Genomic DNA, 21002 nt, shown 5'->3' with positions numbered 1-21002 from the left:
AAATCCCTTCCCATTTTCAAAGGACATTTCAATATCTTAGAAAATTCTACTTCTTATTTTCTACATTCATGACTAGGTTGAGGAAGGATTCACAGTTTCTGGAGACAGGAAAGCAATAGAATCTCCTCTGGATGTTCTGCATTTCTAAGAAAGTCTTGATTCAATACAGAAGAAAAGTTCAGTCCTTATCAGTGAGACATAAGTCTCAGAGCTAGTTCAGAGGCTTTGGTGTATATGTATATGTATGTCCAAATCTGTGACTATGCATGCATGTAGGCTCGTGTGAGAGAACAGATGTGTTTTTGCATGTTTTTGTGTGAATGAAAATTTGTGTATGTATGTACCTATATTAGTCTGTAAGTGCATATGAATGAAGAAGAAGATTGGAATGGTTTATTTGTAGAAAAAGGCTTAGAATATACTATAAGCATTGGTCATTCTTCTCTTCTTCAAGTCTCCCCAGAGACTTCTACTTTCTTCAATCCCCTCAGACCTAGAAGGAATAGGGAGAAGTTCCTCAAACTGGACACAATTCTAGATCATTTGTCTCCCAGTTCAGCCTAAGTTAAAAGCAGAAGTTTTTAGGAAGAGAGAGTAAAAAGTAGGGAAAGAAGGGAAGTTTGGGAGTAACAGAATCTGGTCTTCTAGAATGTGTGTGTGTGTGTGTGTGTGTGTGTGTGTGTGTGTGTGTGTGTGTTGTGTGAAGGATGTTAAACCCAATCCTTTATTTGTTGTTATTGTTGTTGCTCAGTTATTTAGCAACTGGCTTTCTATGACCCCACTGAGCATAATCTTTTAGTCTTCACTGTTCCCTCTTCATTTCCTGTCTCATTGTCTGTCATCCTTTTCTCCTCTTGCCTTCAATTTTCCCCAGCATCAGGGTTTTTCCAATTACTTCTGTTTTCTCATTATATGCTCAATGTATTTAAACTTCAACTTCAGCATTTGTCTTTCCGTTGAATAGTCTGAATTGATTTCTTTTGTTCTCCTTACTATCTAAGGGCTCTTAAAAGTCTTCTCTAGCACCATAATTTGAAAATGTTGTTTCTGTTCAGCTTTCCTGATAGTCCATCTTTCACAGCCATCTAACTGGAAAAACCATAGATCTGACTACCTGGCCTTTTGCTGTCAAAGTGATGTGTTTGCTTTATACTGTGCAATCCAAATATCATAGCTTTCCTTCCAAGGAAAAAGCATCTTTTAATTTCATGGCTACAGTCACTATCTGCAAAGGTCTTTGAGCCCAAGAATATAAAATCTGACATGGCTTCCATTTTCTTCCCTTTATGAGGACCAGATGCCATGATGTTAGATTTTTGTTTGTTTGCTTGTTTGTTGTATGTATGTGTATGAGAATGTGTTAAGTTTTAAAGCTATTTTTTGTATTTATTTATAATCTCTTATTTCACTCTCAGCAAGAGACTTCTTAGTTCTTTACTTTCTGCCATCAGAATCTTCTCATATGCATATCTTAAATTGTTGACATTTATTACCACAACCTTAATTTTGACCTTTGATTCATTCAAGCTGGCATTTTGCATGGTATACTCTACATATGTGGGGAGCTAGATGGTGCAGTCGTTAAAGTTTTGAGCATAGTGTTAGAAAGACTCATCATTCTGAGTTCAAATCTGGCCTCAGACACTTACTAGCTGTATGATACTGGGCAAATCATTTATTTTGTTTGCCTCATTTTCTTTATCAGTAAAATTCTGAAGAAGCAAAGGGAAAACCACTCTAGCATTTTTCCAAGAGAAGTCCAAGTAAGGTCATGAAAAGTTGGACACAACTGAAATGACTCAACAACAAGTCTGCATACATGGTAAATAAGGGGATAATATGTAGCTCTGTTGTATTCCTTTCAAATCTTGAACCGTCATTTGTCCAATATTCAGTTCTAACTGCTGCTTCTTGACCCACATGCAAGTTTTTCAGGAGATAAATTGGTACTCCCATCTTTTGAAGAATTGCCATAATTTGTTGTGATACACTGAGTCGAAGACTAGTGTATTCAATAAGGTAAAAGTAGATTTTTCTGTAATCCAGCAAATGTTGGCAATTTGTTCTCTAATTCCTTTGTCTCTTCAAAAATCAGCCTACCCTTCTGGAAATGTTTGCTTTACATATTGCTGAGGCTTAGCTTATAGAATCATAACCATACCTTTATTGACATATGAAATGAGCAAAACTATTTGATTGCTTGAACATTTTTTAGCATTGCCCTTCTTCAGGACTGGGATATAAAATGATGTTTTATAATCTAGTGGCCACTGTTGAGTTTTTCAAATTTTCTGGCATATTGAGGACAATCCTTTAACAGTATCATTTTTTAAGATCTCAAATAATTCAACTGAAATTCTTTCACCTCCAATTATCTCTGCCCTCCAGGAGCTAATCTTCTACTGAAGGAAATAACATGGAAACAAATAAGTAAATTCAAAATATCTACTAAGTACATGAAAAGCCTTCCCCTCTTTCCTGATATTATCTTTATCTGCAGGATTATGACCCAAAGCTAACCATTCCTGGTCATGGCCTCTCCTAACCATACAATTACCAGTCACACGGTATTCATCTTGGTTGGCATCCCTGGACTAGAAGCCCAGCATTTATGGATATCTATCCCCTTCTGCTTCTCCTATCTAGTTGCTCTGATTGGCAACAGCCTCCTAATTTTTGTCATCAGCAATGAACGCAGCCTTCATGAGCCCATGTACTTTTTCCTCTCCATGCTTGCTGGGACAGACCTCATCCTCTCTAACACAGTTTTGCCCAAGGCTTTGGCCATCTTCTGGTTTCAGGCTGGAGAGATCTCCCTGGATGGATGTGTCACTCAGATTTTCTTCATCCATTCTACATTCATTGCTGAGTCAGGAATCTTGCTGGCAATGGCATTTGATCGCTATGTGGCCATCTGTGACCCACTGAGATATGCTGCTATACTCAGCCACAGAATAATAGGATATGTTGGTCTCACTATCATTGTGAGAAGTTTTTGTGTGATTCTTCCTGACGTGTTTCTGGTCAAGAGGTTACCTTTCTGCCGCAGCCGAGTACTCCCCCACACCAACTGTGAGCATATGGCTGTGGCTAAATTTGCTTGTGCTGACATCCGTGTAAATGTCTGGTATGGTCTGTCTGTCCTCCTTTTCACTGTGGTGTTGGATGCCCTGCTCATAGCCATTTCCTACATCCTCATACTGCGAGCTGTCTTCCGCCTCCCATCTCAGGGTGCCCGTAGCAAAGCTTTGAGCACATGTGGTTCCCACCTTGGGGTCATCTCCATGTTTTATTTTCCAGGTATTTTCACTATTATCACTCAGAGGTTTGGGCAACATGTGCCCCTTCACACCCACATTCTCCTGGCCAATGTCTGTGTGCTGGCTCCTCCTGTGCTGAATCCCATTATTTATGGGGTGAAAACTAAGCAAATACGGGAGCGTGTGGTTAATTTCCTATTCTCAAAGGGAAAGTAGGGTTGGGAACTGCACTTGCTAACTGATGTGGACAGTATGAATCACTTTGAAACTCAATAGTTTTGTGATCTTGAATAATTCACTTAAATTTCACTTGAGTCCCACATCTCCAACATGGGGATAATACATACAATACCTACTTCACAGGACTGCTTTGAGGAGAAAAAATTATGCAAACCTTAAAGCACTAAATGAAAATAGATTATTGTACTTACTTTCATATGGGTAGGTGACGCTTCTCAGATTATGGAGCACCTCTAATTCTCTTGGCCATTCACTGAAGTTAAAAGTTCAGTTTATGGTAAGCAAAATGACTTTCTAGATCAAAGCCAGCAATAGGGTTTTCTTGGAGAAAACAATCTGCAGGGAGTCAAAGCCTCAGAAGTTGCTGGAAAGCTCCTATTCAGGTAGAGGTGATGTAAAATTGTTTTGATGTTAAAATGCCTGAAGATTGCTCCCAAAAACTTCTTAGTATCCTTAGTGGAATTATATCCTTATATAATCCCTCCTGATCTGATTTCTAAAGTATTTTACTCCATGGGATCATACTCATCTTTCTTCTGAACTCTTTGAAGTTCTTATTTGTAGAAATCTAGCACATATGTCAGAATAGGTCCAGATTACCTCTTTCATAGATTGATGAATAGAGTTCCCCTGAAGTTCCCAGTATCCACCTTGAGACTCATTCCTCTGAGAACTGTATTTCAAAATTTTTTTCTCAGTTATTTTTCTAGTGCTATTCCCTCACATTACCTTCCAACTACTTTGCATTTAGCTTGTATAGTCTGATTTTCATTGTTTTCTCATAAGAATGAAAGCTCCTTGACAGTAGATATTATTATTTTTTTTTGCTTTTAATTATATCAAAATCACAGTGCTGGTATCATTTAACAAATGGATTACTTAATTGATAATAATTTGATTCATAACCTTAAAAGTATATTTTAATTAGTTTTTGATAAAATAAAATAAAGATTTCCTTTAATAAATACTTGTTAACAACTTGTCTAAACTTTGTCCATTTCTGTATAAACACTTAAGGCCATAGGTTTTAGTACTGGTTCCTGTCTTATATGAATGTCTAGGTGTCTCAGTTACTATTTTTCCTTCTTTGAGCTACTCTCTACAGAATGATTTTGTAGATCTACTTAATATACATAAGTTATCTTTTCCTTCCCCATCATTTTTATTTTGAAGTCCTTTTGATTTGATTTGAAAGATAACTTGGAAAATTATCTTAATGAGTGCTATATAGACAGAATATGAATAAATAGTACAGTATGACTACAGAATGAATATGAATAAATAGTATAGTATGGTTATTACTATCTTGAACTGAATTTATGCAAGAGTAACATGCGACACTGGAGATATTAATCCTATTTTTCTCTCGTCTGGTTAGAAGATCTTGGTTGGAAAGTTTTAGGGAAAAAATGTTGGGGCTACAACATGTCCAGAAGAAAGTATTCACTTCTAAGAATTATGATCATTTGCATACCAAAGAACTTACAGAAAAGCATATCCAAGATGGTAAGAAGACTAAAGTATATGCCTTGCAAGTATGTCAGTCTGTACATATAATTAGGTATTGAACATGCATAATTTTTTTAAATTCTAGTAGATGAAGTAGAAGAAATTTGGGGCATAATAAAACTTTCTACTTCCATTAATATAGCACTTAGCTGAATAATTCTATTTTGAGATGATTATTAACAGCCAAGAAGGACAAGCCAACATCTCAGTGGATCATTACCAGCAAAGTAACTTTGTCCCTGTCACTCTTACATTCTGATTGTTATCATGTTATGATTGTTGGGAAATGGCTCTTATGACAAGTAGTGGGGAATGGGGGCAGGGGGGGAAACTTATCTTCCCTGACTGCCATGTATCTATGAACATATAGCATCTATATGAACATCCATCCTAGACAAGCCTGCTTCAGGATTTTGGTTGTCTTCTTGTTTTTTTCCCATTTGATCTTAGGTACTAATCTCAACATGGATATGTTCAGGCTTGGACACTATTTTGTAATTTCCAGGAGTTCATGGAATCTGGTTCTTCAGTCACTGATGTTTACACTTCAGAAGTGATTACCAACAACTAATCTGGTGTTATGAAGAAGAGTGCTGGCTAAAGGATGAGTCTAATCTAGCCTGGCTTGCCAGAAGACATGGATTTTGTGGGAGATAGCAGTAAGATAGTAGAGAGCCAGAATGAAACATAAAATGTCACTCATCAGTATGGAAAACTAATTCATGATTATGTGGTCTTAAGTATCACTCTTTAAACAGACTACAACAGTAGTTAATACTGCTACTTGTTCAATTTAATCATTTTTGTTTTAATTTTTAGGTGAATTTATGCTTTTAAGTGCCTTATATTAAATATTTCTCTTGGGTAGAGGACATAGTTATTCCATGCCTGATTGTCTTTATGTATTGAATACCTCTCTACTCCCCATTTTAGAGAGACCCCAAATATGGACCCAAGCCTGTTAAGTAAATTGGTTCTGAGGTTTCACAATATAGGTTTAAAGAACTGATCGTTAGTAGGTTTTATTTTTTTAGACTCCTGGTTTCTGAAAACATCTTGTCTTCAGTATTTAATATTTAGTATAAAGATAGCCAACACTCCATTAATTTATAAGTCATAGAGGGCAAAAAAACCCCTAAAAATAAATACTAGATTGTTATGGTTAACTATAGCAATCTTCAAAATATAAGGGTACAAATTAATGATAGTGACTCACATATCTATTTGTCTTTACCTCTAATAGACTATCAAGTGGTGAGTATAATGGAAACATTCTTGGACCAAGAAACAAGAGAAATGTGTTTCAGTCCTGCCTTTGCTACTAATTTTCTATAAGAGAGTCTAGAATCTAGGAATTCTACATAATGTGATTTCACTATGTGGAAATGAATTTCACTACCACAATGATGTCTCCAGCTTTATTTCACATTTCTTTCTTTAATGCACATCAAAATTTTACCTAACCTGGAGTCCTGATTCAAGGAATTGAAAAGGAGGAATAAGAATGTGGATAAAGATAAGGATAGGAAATCTTACAAGGGGAAAGGGAGAATGAGGAAAGAAAAGAGAAGAAAAAGAAGAGAAGGAGGAGGAAGAATAGAAAAAGGAGGAGAAGGAGAACAAGAAGAAGCAGAAGAACAAGAAGAGCAAGAACTAGAACAAGAACAAGAACAAGAGGAGAAGGAGGGGATGGTGATGTTGATATTAATGCTTGTTACCTGAGCCTTTCGAAGGATAAGGAGGAAAGGATTTTCTGTTGTGTTATTACTTGGATTGAAAAGTTGGACCTCTCAGTATTTCATTCTTAGGAAGCATAAGAAGTTGTCATATTTCTTGAAAGAAGCCTATATGACTTGGGTAGTAGCAACAAAGGTCAGCAGCTGACCAATTCTCTACTACTTCCTTTCTGTGTTGCCAAGAACCAAAGGGTATTCTTTTCTTGTCTGGATATATTAGAGCATCTTTGAAATGGTCAGTCAAGAGAACATGAAATTAATTAATTCTTTATTGAAAATGAGAATAGATTTGTGATTTCATTATTGTAGAGTATTTCATAAAAGGAATTTTTTTATAAGAATACATATAGACCTCTTCTCTACAATTTACAGTCTTAGAGAAGCCTGGAGGCATTTAAAGGTAAAATGGTTTGTCCAGGTTCACACAGAGTATGTGTCAGAAGAGTGGCTTTAACCCAGGCTTCAAGGACACCTCTAGCTTCTCACGAGTACATTTTGGCTTTTTTGCCTCCTCTTATGCTTCTATCTTCCCAATTCTTGAGAAAGAGGATAAGTTGAGGGCTGCCACCAGAAAGATTCAAGATAGAACACAATCATCTAACTTCATAGATGGAAAGGAATTCAGAGTTCATTAAAGCCAACTTGTACCTGTATAGAATGTCTGCTACAATATTTCCAAGAGTGATTGAAGATGATAACAATCCCATCATGCCTAGAGGCAAATGAAAAACTTTCTATTATTAACTTTTTTTGAGAATATGTTTGTGATTGAGAAAGACCAGTACAGACACATTCAACCACTACCATCATTTTATTAGCTATTTACTATCTGCAAGATACTGTATAAAGAAAATAATGCAACAAATGAAATATCCACTCGGGGAGCTAGCACTCTGCTGGGGTAGAAGGAGCAGGCATATATAACATGTGTAGCTGAAAAGCACATAAACATTTATGTAATAATGCCCTGATATGCATAACTACATTTTAAACATACATTGATATTAGTATCCTCTCACATTCAATAACTCATGCATTTACCACAATGTGCACAAATATAGATACAATGTATTTCTCATTATTGGAAGTGTTTAAGTACAATTCTGATGGACACCATAGAGAAAATTACTATACTTTGTGTAAGGATACATTTGATGAATTTTAATATTCCTTCTACCTCCCAGAGTTTATGGTTCTGTTTTTCATAAGTTCAACATTCAAAATGAAAAATAAATGAATTCCCTTTTAATAATTCATCTTTTCCCTTGATTCTACAGACCTTCATCAACTCTCCATGTCAGCTAACAATTAGAACAATTATTTTCTGGATCTCATCATCATGGTGCTTTTATTTATGTTGCCAAATCTAAATACTAACTCCTCTCCCGTAGATATTGGGTTATCAATTCTATTCAGATTTCTATCTATTCTCATTCCTCCATATTCTACCAAAACTTTATACTTATACTTAAAATCACATGCCCTCACATACCACAATAGAAATATTCTTTCTCCACATTATTCTATCTCCTTTGCCTATAAGCACAACCAGTCTTGAAATATTCATTTGATCACAATGACATTTCAAAAGAACATTGTAATATTGTTACTATACTTGTTAACATTCTCATTTTCCAGATGAGGAAACTAAGATTTGGAGAAATTCAATAATTTGCTCACATTTGCTATCAGAAGTGTGATTTGACTCCAAATAAATAATCATCCATCCATCCCTTCCAGGCTCTTTCAACATAAAAATGAACACTCATGTCTATGTCATTGACATGACAGTCAATATGTGTCTCTTTCCAGAACAGCTATATGTTTAAAAAAAAGTTTTGGAGAAATGCAGAAACATCCCAACATTTTTGGTTCCTTTACTTTCACACTTCTCTGTGTTTATTTTCATAAGGAAACATTCCTGCCTCCTGATTCTTTAATCTCAAATTCAATGACCTATATAGTCTAATAAATCAATCTCCCCTTTTTCTTTTTACCTGTTGCCCCTCATCTATTCCTCCATCATCAAACTTATTACCTCACATACCCCCTGCAACTTCAATCCCTACTCTAGCTCTATATGGAGCCATTATTCTAGGGCCTTTCTAATTAATTTCTCATTACTTTTTGGTGTGTTTCTTCTTTTTTCAGTGATGCAATCCCTTTCCCCTTAATTACCCCTCAACTTTTCTTTCTCCTTATCTCCAGCAGAATGTCTCACCTCATTCAGATATTTTACTCTCTACTTATATATCATTAATAGATTGGAATATTGCTTCTACCTTTTACAAACTATGACCTGCCTAAGGCATTACTCTCTTTGGCTCTCAGTTTTTTATCTATTAAATGAAACATTTGTATTATATGATCTAAAAGTCCCTGTGAGCTCAAAATCTTGTTTCTGTAATCTCTATATGCTGTATGTCCTATTTTTCACAGAGACCTTGCTCTATGACATGCTTTCCCACTTTTTTCTGCCAATTCACATATCTCTTTTCCTTAATTAAAACTGACCCAAGTATTCCTCCTTCAGAAGTTTTTTCTAGATTCTGTTTCTTTTTTTCAACATCTCTTTTTACTGTCCACTAAGTATTCAGTTCTTTGCATCCTTATTTATTAGTTCAGATTCCTAGCCTTGAGATACCACACATGCATGTCTGTAGCTTTTTTTCCCCAGAGACAAGATACAAGATTCTTCCTCCCTCTGGGTATTCTCACTTTCTCCACATTCAGATCTTAACACAGTGTTATTCCATATTATATCTGGGCTTTGATAGATTGTCAGGTCCCAAAACAAATGGATAGATATTACATTTTCCCCCAAAAGAAGGATGACTCTAGCCAAAGAGATCAGACCCACTAGACCCCTTTCTCCATTATTCATTTTTTTATCCTTGCAGAACTTCCAAAGAATTCAAGAGAACACAGATCAACCTTTTGTACTGTTCTTTCCATTTTCCCCTTTGAAACTTCTTTCCAGGATACTGTTTAGATTATTTCTTTCTCCTGTCCTCCATTCTTCTTCTGCTACTCTCACCTCTCTCATAGCTCTCATCAAATATCTTCCCCAGTATTTCTGTCTTTTCTTACTGATCTGCCTTTCCCACTTCATAGACTAGAACATGTACCAGAAGGAAGAATATGAGAGGGATAAAGAAAATTCTTATATTTAGATTAGGGACTTTCTTTTCTCCTTTTTATATCTACTACTTAGAATGATGCCTAGCATATGATAGGCACTTAATAAATGTATAGTGATTGATGGAGTAGGTAGCAGTCCTTATAAAAAACGAACTAATGAGCTTCATAAAGAAGCAACCACAAGAGCAGCTGATGTTTTTAATTAGTTAATAGGATCACAGATCTTAGCTGAAAAAGTTTTTGAAAGCCTTCTAATCCAACTTCTTATTTTACAGAGAAGGACATTGAAGTCCTGAAAGGTTAAGTGCTTCACTCAGTGTCATACATGAAATATGACAAAAGCAGGATTTGAACTGATAGTCTTTGCCACTAAAGCCACTAAAGGGACTTTTTCCACTGTACCAAGCCTTGTGTCACACTACAAGGTTTTTCAAGAGCATTACATACATTATCTTATTTGACCTAGTGTTATGAAAGCTTAGGATGAGTCAACAGGGTGTCATGGTACCTAAAGTTATCTTATCTTAGTCTGTATTGACAGGTAGGGCTTAGAAAGAAGAAGGATATGAATTGGAAGTGTGGCCAAGATGGAGTGGATTAAATACAGTAACCTCTTTTTGAACCTGGTAGGAAGATGTTAAAACATTTTTCTCCTCTCCATAGAAAGATAGGAGTCTAAGAGAATAAAATTTCAAATACTCTCAGGCACTGTCTGTGTGTGATAACTAAGTAGTACTATGAGTAGTCACCTGAACAAGAAGACCTCAGTTAAAATCCTACTACTTCCTCCTTAATAACTGTGTGACTCTAGTCAAGTCACTTATCTTCTGTTTTGCCTTAACCTACTGTCTTAATTTCCTCCAATCTATCTATTCATTATCCATTTTTTTTGATAATTTAAACTACAGTTATTTGAACATATGAAGAAGGGAAACACTAATCTTGAATGTTGAATAATCTACCACTATCAAATTCTTATGTTTCATCATAATAATTCAACAAAGCTGGTTCCCAGCATTATAAAGGATACTAGATAGGTAAGACAGCTATATTTTGAACAAATCATACAACTTTAGTTATGACAGCTGGTATTAATGCTATGCATAGCACAGCACATTACCCATAAAAGAAATGAGGTAGTTAGTAATTTAAAACAAGGGGGGGAAAGAAACCCCAGCATTATCTAACCAAAATGATTTGCCAAAATATTTTCCTTTTCACACAAATAATGTGAAATATTGGAACATTTAGAAAAACAAGTCTTTTTTTTTTTTTTTAATTTTGAGGGTAAAATTGCTACCCTGTAAGTTTCTCATAAGAACCTGAACTTAGCCTCACACAGTAGATCAAAGTGACAAGCATGACCATAGAGTGACCTTGCCTATTTCTATTCTTCTGCTTACTTGGGCATCACAGCTGTGAGATGCTTCTACAGATAAGATCAGTTATTGTTGCCCAAAAATACTGACGCTAGAATGTCCTCCTAAGCCCATTCCCATCATGTTATGCATCCAGTTACTCTCACTATTGTATATGTCCCAAACCCATTCCCATCATTGTGTACATCTGGTTATTACTTTGTTATGCCTGTTTTCCAGCCTGAGTTTCCCCTAATTGTTCTGCCTCAGTTTCCTTGGTATTAATTCCCCCTTCCTGGCCATTAGGAGTGAGATAATTAGGGCTGGGAGCCCTGGCTACTTTAGAATTCTAGAGTCATAAAACTCCAGATGGCTTATCTCAAATACTTAGATGAGATCCTCTGAAACACACTTAATGTCTCCTAGCTTCTTCCTTTCCTACTTATCAGAATTTATGATTCTTCCTTCTTTATCACCAACCTGTCAGAACTGAATTTATGGTCCTTTCCTGGAGTTCCCGCTCACCAGTGCTCTACTCCTCCTTCCCTTTGTTTCCCCAATTGCTGAAGCTGTATATGTGTTGTTGGAATCCCTCACTCGTTGCTGAATACTTTGAGAGAAGAGTCCAGTTCTTCTGGCTGGCTAAAATGGCTTGGCCAGTCCTACTATCCACTAATAAAATATTAAAAACCTCTAATCTCTATCTTGCCTCAGTTTCTCTGGCATTACATCTTTAAGTTGTGAGAAATATAATTTTTTGTATAACAGCTGCCTGATGACCTAACTGCATTCTTTTGCTTCTGTATCACCTGCTTGCTTTGCTATATAAACGCTGTCCCCCAGTCACTCTGGACTGAATGATTTTTGAACATGAGTTCAATTCGATTGGTTAGGCTAAACTATCCACAAACAAAAGATTAAAAACAAATCTCTATCTTGTTTCAGTTTCTCTGGTATTACAAAATGATATAATAGTTGTACAACACTTTGAAAACCTTAAAGTGCTATTATATAAAGAATATTTAATATTTAATAAATACTATGCTTAATAATTTTTTTTGCTTTCTTACATGTGAGGGTTTGGGGTATATGAAGCATATCAGGAAGTGAATGTATTGTATTGACAAGGGAGAAGAAGATAAAGAAACCAATTTCCTGGAGAATATCAAAGAGTTATTGCTTTAATTAGAAGATAAGCATTCTTTTTGATGAAGGTGATCTTTGAAATATCATGGAGAATGGAACAGATATAAGAATGAAAGACAGCAAAATAATTCCCCAATTAAAAAAAAAGAAAGAAAGAAAATTTCATATACTGTAGGCCAGCAGACTTGATCTAAATTTCTGTACAAACACAGGTTGGACAAGATATAAGGCGTCTTCCATCTTGTAGAGCTGTAATTTAGTCTAATGCCCATTCCATTTAGAGGCATCTACTTAGGTAGCATAGTGAATTGATAGGAGAGCCTGGAGTTTGGAAGATCTGACATCCTCCCTCAGATATAAATTAGCTGGGTGACCCTGGACAAGTCATTTAAATACTACCTCAGTTTTTGATCTATAAAATGGGCATAATAATAGCATCTACTTCTGAGGATTGTTATGAGGATCAAATGAGATAATTGTAAAGGGATTAGCACAGTGTATGGCTCAAAGTACAATATAAATATTAGCTATTATTATAATTCTATCTACAATACGCCCAAGGTGTCTTGGGATTTATGGGCTAGATTTTCTTCTTAGGGATCATACCTTAAACCAAAACCAATCTGATTTTCTTGGCCACCAATAAATCCTAGGCCAAGCCCCGATGTTTGGATCTTGATTGACTTATATTCAATGTAAATAGCAGCTCTTATTGCTTTGGTCAAAAACCCTGGGGGTTTTCCCCTCTCAGATTCATTTATTTATTTATTTATTTTTGGTACCAGGTGAAAGAGGAAATTCTTTGCCTCAATTGCAATCTAACCTTAATTTCTGAAAACATGAAACTGCAGTCAAACACAACACCTATCAAAGACTTTGGCTTAAATAGATCGAGGTCTCCCATTGATTGAGGTCCTTCTCCAGTTATCCTGATTGTTGTCTTGCCAGAGGACCCAGACAACTCTGGAGGGAAAAAATGAGGCAGGGGACTTTGCACAGCCTTCTCTCACTTAAATCCAATTCATTTGCATGTCATGGCATCACCTCCCTGATGACATGGTTCTCTTCAAGAACAAAGGACAAACAATAACAAGTCTATAATACTATTGACAAGTTATCATACAATCTTCTTGAATCTCTATTGCAATAGAACTTTCTACCACAGGACAAAATGTTCAGTTTATTTTATTTTGTTTTGTTTTTCATCAAAGTTAATTTTGCTGCTTCCAGTTTTTCATTCCTAGTCCCTATTTCTAATTTCTGAGGCCAAGCAATATTAGTATAAATCCTCTTCCACTCAGATCACCTTGATAGTGGAACAGTTATAAATAACTTTAAAAGATTGTCTTTGCTATAATGTAGTACCTTGAGGCTACAGTACTCCAAATGGGAGTTTCCACTTATTGGAGTATGAGGAAACTATCATCATCCTCATTCTAGACATTTTACCTCCTGTCATACTTCCTAAAGCTGTTTTGGTTATTTTCTTTATTTCCATAGCAAACTCTGGTTTTCATTGAACCAGCAATCTACTAACATCCCCATATCTTTTCTGCAATAATTAAATAGCATTTAGTCATGAGTCCTAAAGACTATATTTGGAAAATTGATCTTTAAAGCATAGATATATATGTGTAGATTTCAATGTACACACAAATGCATATATTGATGTGTATGTCATGTTAGTCTTGTTCTGGGCCTCAAGAAATAGAAACACAATCCCATATTCCTGTCCTTTAATGGACTTTGTTATTAGCATACAAGCAAGATGACACATGCACACATACACAAACACACACACATATACATTTTTAGATACATGTAAACCAGACACTCAGCTCAGGGATTAGGAATGACTTTTTAGAATTTTGTTTGATATTTCATTTTTATTCTATTAAATAGGATATTCCAAAAATGGGAAAGTTGATAATGCGGGAGTTCTAAAACACATAACTATTTGAGAAAGTCAGATATTTGGTGATTACAATAATTATTTAATCTGCATCATGGTGTTTTCCTTTATGGACTTAGGGAGCTAGGCTCTATTCTACAAATTCTTAACACATTAACAAATTCTACAAACAGAACAACAAATGTTCTTTTGCCTTGCTTTGTTCTACAAATTCAGTCTGTCTTCACCTTCCTTACAATCCAGAGAATGACATTGTCTTGTCTTTGATTTTGGTACTTAGCAGAGATGGGTAGACAGCTAGTAATGGAGTCTGGTAACAGCAGAGAGAAAATAAGTTGGGTGCACATTCGAAGGTGGGAATAAACAAACAACTTGGAGAAATGAATGTAAGGTAGAAGGAGATAGACTAAAAATCAGCAAGAAAGACATTTATCTCTCCAAATGGAATCTTCTTGAGAGCAGGGAACTTAGAGCCAACAAAAACCTTTTTTTTACCCAGTGTGCCTGAGCAGACTTAAGGGTGAAATAAGATTATTGCAAACCTCAAACTATCATTTTGAGAGGCTGGGGACACTTGTTTATTGTCTTTCTAAATATAGCCCCAAGCAATAATAACTTTTTTGGATTCCTAATTTTTATTACACATTCCAAGTCAAATTGCTTGTATTGAGTCTGCAAAACACTAAAACATTTATTTCTTATTTAGACAATTGTCCAACTGAGCTTCCTACAAAATCCACAACAATGCTAGTTCTTTTGAAGCAAATAAAAAAAATTGTACATTTATTTTAATAAACATAATCATGTTAATTTCAGCAAAGTCTGTACAAATATTTTTGAATCTTGATGTATTCACACATTTTAGCTAATGTAACATAAAATTTTATGTAATTTTGAACCTTGATGAATGTGTCAAACTTTTTTCTAAATTATTAATTTTTTTAAAAAGGTGAAACTGGGCAGGATAGAGGACAGATCCATAGGTATTCCTTTTCAAGTTGCAATTGAACTAATGACTATTTTTTTGGATTTCAAATTTCACTCAAATGAGACTTTCAGAAAGTTTTATTTCTAATATTATATATATGTATATATATATAGTAAATTTATTGAAATATATAAGAATATATAGAATAGAAAAATATAAGAATATAAGAATAAGAGCTACTTCCTATTTGATAAATAGTCAAACAGGCAGGCAGATTTCAGAGAAAAAAAGTTCTAGCTATCAATAGCCATATAAAAATGCTTTAAATCACTAATTATTAGAAAACTAAAATACAAATTGAACTATCACATCACACTCCTCAGACTGGCAAAGATGACAAAGAATAGAAAGGCAAAGGCTAAAATGGCTGTGGGAAAACAGATTATTAGTAAAGCTGTGAAACACAATTACAGAAGACTCATCATGAACTAGGTTACTCACTTCCTGATAGATGATTGACTTATGGACAGTATGGGGGTTTGTTTTGCTTGGCTGGAGGCTATTTTCTTTGTTTGTTTTGTTTTTGATTTCTTAGTAGGAAAATAGAGTGAGAAGGAAAAAGAATAGAGCTTCATTAAAAAAAAAAAAACACTAAAAATAAAAAGTCCCCTTTTTGTTGTTCCTAGATTATTTTACTTGTTCAAATTCATTCTGAATTTGACTATTTTTTGTACTAGATTTTCAGAACAATATATACTTTCATACTCATTTTGTATTATCTGTCCTTAATCATATCATCTGAACTTGATCTTTGTTTCATATAAATTGGTTGTCAAGTTTCTTATGTATTTTCACCCATGGCCTCTTTAAACCTATTTTTCCTTATCAGATTTGGGAAGACAGTCTAGCATGAATTGCTTTCTTTCGAGTCTCACCTAAAATCCTATATCCTACTAGAAAAATTTCCCATTCTTCCTTAATGCTAGTGCATTCCCTGTATTGATTATCTCTAATTTATATTTGCTCACAATCATTTTCATGTCATTCCCTCTTCCCCCATTTACTGTGAGATCCTTAAGGACAGGGGCTGTTTTTGCCTTTCTTTGAATTCTTAGAATTTAGCACAGCAACTAGTAAATAGTAGGCAACTAATTTTTTTTTGACTATCAGTATAGAATGAAAATATTTTCCAGTCATGCTCTGGTGAATTAGAGTGCTATCCATTCATAATCACTACCATTTGGAACTTTTTGGGTCTGGTTTTCTTAATGGCACTCTTGTTGCTTCTTTATGGGAGTAGTAGCTAATTTACTAGTTTAATTGGTAATATGGTAATATGAATAGAGAAAAATAATAATAGTACATATATATGCATATGTATACATAATATTCCATATGTGGAACTTTTGTCAAAGTTCTTTAGATATTTTAACTCACCTGATCCTCCCAACAATTTTGTGAGGTGGATCTGCTTTAAAGATGAAGAATCTGAGGCAGAAAGATGTTAAATGATTTGCCCCCAGTTATATAATCAGTAAGAGCCTGAATCAAGGTTTGAATTCCGGTTTTCCTACATCTAAATCTTATGCTCTAGTCATTGTACCGCTGAGTTGCCTCACTAGAAATAGACATGTGGCTAAAAGTTCAAGATTAGAATAAGATGATACTTATTAGATGTGTAACTTTTCAGCATTTCAGTGTTCTTATCTGTAAAATGAGTAGACTGGAATCTTTGGATACTTGGTTCCTTCCAGCTCCAAATGATGATCTTCAAATATGATAGCCCATGAAGGGAAATGAAATTTTTGTAGACTTAAGTGGGAATACTAAATACTTCTTCTACTTTTAAGCTACTGCTTTAGTTGTGAACCTTAATCTCATTTCATTTCTTTCTTTTATTTTAATTTTCTTTTTTTAAATTTTCAGTGACAGAATTAGCAGGATGCCATATGGCAGAAACTCTTGAAAGTTTGGATGAACAATCTCCAATTGGAAAATATCTAGAGTCCTATTTTAGGAGCTGAGTTCTTATACTGTGAAATTAAAAACTAACTGGCTTTAACATTATATTTACTCAAAAAAAATTGGCTTCAGATATTGTGTCTTTCACTTTTCTGCTCTGATTGCTAATTTATCCCCAAATCACCTATTTGGGGAAAAAATTATTTTTAACAGAGAGGGGAAAAAAGATAGGCTATCCTAATCACTTCTTTTAATTTCACAATATACACTGTTCAGTAACAATAGGGTTTCTTCTATTCACAAGAAGTCTTTATCTTCTTCTTGATAATAAATCATCTTTCCTGATTTTCTTGTTATTTTTTTCTGTCTCCATTCTAATACCTTGTACTAGGACTAGACTCTTGAATTTTATGAATATAGAAAGCAATTTAGTTTCTGTTTTTCTCTTTTATGGAAAATGCCACAAATTCATTTTTTGAAAGATTTCCCTCAGTTCCTTCTAGTTTCCTTCCAATAGTTAGATGTCATTAGGTCCACTTTGGAGAAAATAGGAGCAGAATCTTATCTCGAATTTGCTTGGTCTTCACTCCATAGACAATGGGATTGAGAGCTGGAGGAATGGCAACATAAAAGTTGGCAAATAGGATGAGAACATGACGTGGAACATTGTGTCCAAAACGATGAGCAAGAATGGAAAAGAAGGCTGGAGTATAGAACATGAGGATGACACAGATGTGAGATCCACAGGTTCCAAGAGCCTTCTGGCGGGCACCATGCGAAGGAAGGCGGAAGACAGCCCTCAGTATAATGGTATAAGAGACAGCAATAAGGACAATGTCAGAAATCACAGTCATAAGGGGCACAGCAAAACCATACCAGATGTTGATTGAGATGTCAGCACAGGAAAGTCGTGCCACACCTATGTGTTCACAATATGTATGGGGGATGATACGTGTTCGGCAGAAGGGCAGTCGCTTTAGCAGGAAAACATCTGGCAAGATGACACAGAAGCTCCTGATGATGATTCCCATCATAATCTTGATGATGACCTGGTAGGTCAGAATGGTGGTATATCTCAATGGGAAGCATATGGCCACATAGCGGTCATATGCCATGGCCAGTAGTATGGCAGAATCTATAACAAAGCTGAAATGGAGGAAAAACATCTGGGTAAGGCAGCCTGAGAAGCTGATTTTCTTGTCACCAAACCAGAGGTTGCTGAGAAGTTTAGGAATAGTGGTAGTTGACAGAATGAGGTCCGTTTTGGCCAGCATGGAGAGGAAAAGGAACATGGGCTCATGGAGGCTGCGCTCCACAGCAATGAGGTATAGCAGGATACAGTTACCCCCAATGGCCACAAAGTAGATAGCACAGAAAGGAACTGCGATCCATATGTGGAACTTCTCAAGCCCTGGAATGCCCACTAGGATAAAGAAGCTGGGGTTGTAGCTGCTGAGGTTGAATGTGGCCATCAGGTAATTCTTGAACCTTGAAGAGAAGCCAAATGCCAGAATTAGCTGCCAGAGTTGAGGGTGGCCCTGTAGAAGGTGCCACTGTCAAACGTTCTATGTGTTTAGGAGGCTCTTCTCTAGTGCAAAGAATTCTGTAGGGTGTGGTAGAGTGAAGAACTAACAGCTCTGCGTTAATTTGGGCACTTTAAAGGAGGAATAGAATAACAGAGGGCATTGTGTCCCAGGAAAGGAATAATGTGCTAAATCAAATATGGGGACCCATGAATGTACATGCATAAATATGTATGTTTACATACATATTTGTAAATATAATGCATAAATGTACTCATAGACGTACCTGTATGTATATAAGGTACACAAATGCTTTTCTCACTATATATATATATTCTCACAATATATATAATATACTGACATAGATATATATATGTATATCTAAGTCAGTATATTATATGCATGTATGTATATTAGTAAATTGAATATATAAAATGCTGTTCCTAAACAATCATATATACACACAGATATATGTGTGTATATAGTGTACTATACATAAACTTTATAGTTTACAAACAGTTTTTCTGACAGCAACTCTTTGAGGTCAGTAAGACAGAGTAATATAAACTTGTGGATAATGGATTCAGAAAGATTATGTTATTGGCCTATAGTGACAAAATTAATAAATTTGGGAACCCACATTTTGTAATCTGGCCAGTACTCTTTATGTAAAATGGCAAATGATCATATTCTTAAAATTTTAGTAATATGAACTAAAGTGATTCTTGAACTTAGAATAATCTATAAATTTTTTAATGGGACCTGATGGGGAGAGTACTAAATATTATAGCATAAAGCCTATAGTATAAGAATTGGTATGATTTATTTGTGGATAGAAAAATCATTGATATTGGGAATTTCTAGTAAGAGACATTCTCTGTCAATGAAGGTTAACATCTTTTCTCATATCAATAGCATTAAAATGTTACCTGGGAACACAATGACTAAGTGATTCTGGGACAAAGATATACTTGACTTGAACCCTAAACTTCCTAGTTTTGAAGTCAGCTCTCTCCTCTATAATATGTTGTCTCTTGTTTATATTCAAGGGGAAATGATACTTGATCAGTCAAATAGTCAAGTTATCATCATGTTGGAAGGGGATATTGTATTTCATCAAAGAATTTAGGATATTTTATGTTTGAACAAGAAACCAAATTTGTCCCCAAAAATGTTCATGTAATGTCCACTTAAAAGTACAGGATTGTTGATTTCAATCTAGAAGGGATCTTAGAAAACAGTTAATCCAATCTCCTCACTTTACAGATGAAAAAACTAGTTCCCAGAAAGACTGATTTGTTCAAAATCACATAGGTTGTCATTCTGGAGAGCAATCTGGAATTATGCCCTAAAAGTTATCAAACTATGCATACCCTTTGATCCAGCAGTGCTACTACTGGGCTTATACCCCAAAGAGATACTAAAGAAGGGAAAGGGACCTGTACGTGCCAAAAGCCCTGTTTGTAGTGGCTAGAAGCTGGAAAATGAATGGATGCCCATCAATTGGAGAATGATTGGGTAAATTGTGGCATATGAATGTTATGGAATATTATTGTTCTGTAAGAAATGACCAGCGGGATGAATACAGAGAGGCTTGGAGAGACTTACATGAACTGATGCTAAGTGAAATGAGCAGAACCAGGGGATCATTATATACTTCAATTATAATACTGAATGAGGATGTATTCTGATGGAAGTGGATTTCTTTGACAAAGAGAAAATCTAACTCTGTTTCAATTGGTCAATGATGGACAGAAGCAGCTACACACAAAGAAAGAACATTAGGAAATGAATGTAAACTGTTTGCATTTTTGTTTTTCTTCCCGGGTTATTTCTACCTTCTGTATCTAGGATATACTGTGGCATATTTAACATGTATAGGACTGCTTGCCATCTCGGGGAGAAGGTGGAGGGAGGGAGAGGAAAAATCGGAACAGAAGTGAGCACAAGAGATAATGTTGTAAAAAATTACCCTGGCATGGGTTCTGTCAAAATAAATCACATGCCCCTCAAAAAAAAAAAAATCACATAGGTTGTGACTGAGCATTCTGTTGCTAAGCTTGGCCTTCTTTCTGGTATTCCCTGAGAGAAGCCTCCTTGCTTCTCGACAGCAGCCCAAATATATAAATGTTATATCAGAATAGATTTGTTAGAGGGTTTCTTTTATGTTAAACCAAAGTATACCTCCTTGTATTTTCCCTTATTATGTTTAGTTCATATCTGTGGGACCAATTTTTTAAAAAAATATCTTTTCTACTTGCCAGTCTTTTGGAGATTGAAAGACAGT

The 21002-nt window shown here is 35.3% G+C and overlaps 2 protein-coding genes across 2 annotated transcripts; one reads left to right on the top strand and one right to left on the bottom strand.

The window, feature by feature from the left end:
- Window positions 1–2531: 2531 nt before the first annotated feature.
- Window positions 2532–3476, top strand: LOC127555356 (olfactory receptor 52B4-like). The gene has a single exon (XM_051987588.1). It carries the CDS (start codon window positions 2532–2534, stop codon window positions 3474–3476), a length of 945 nt encoding a protein of 314 aa, XP_051843548.1.
- A 14243-nt stretch (window positions 3477–17719) lies between these two features.
- On the bottom strand, window positions 17720–18664 carry LOC127557485 (olfactory receptor 52H1-like). The gene has a single exon (XM_051990796.1). It carries the CDS (start codon window positions 18662–18664, stop codon window positions 17720–17722), a length of 945 nt encoding a protein of 314 aa, XP_051846756.1.
- Between the last annotated feature and the right edge of the window lie 2338 nt (window positions 18665–21002).

The sequence above is a fragment of the Antechinus flavipes genome, chromosome 3, assembly GCF_016432865.1.
Source record: "Antechinus flavipes isolate AdamAnt ecotype Samford, QLD, Australia chromosome 3, AdamAnt_v2, whole genome shotgun sequence".
NCBI lineage: Eukaryota > Metazoa > Chordata > Mammalia > Dasyuromorphia > Dasyuridae > Antechinus > Antechinus flavipes.
Note: the sequence above shows the minus strand (reverse complement) of the source record. Positions and strands in the feature narration are given on the sequence as shown.

Coding starts and splice junctions, on each gene's coding strand:
- LOC127555356 (XM_051987588.1), top strand. CDS start 2,532: ATGGCCTCTCCTAACCATACAATTACCAGTCACACGGTATTCATCTTG.
- LOC127557485 (XM_051990796.1), bottom strand. CDS start 18,664: ATGGCCACATTCAACCTCAGCAGCTACAACCCCAGCTTCTTTATCCTA.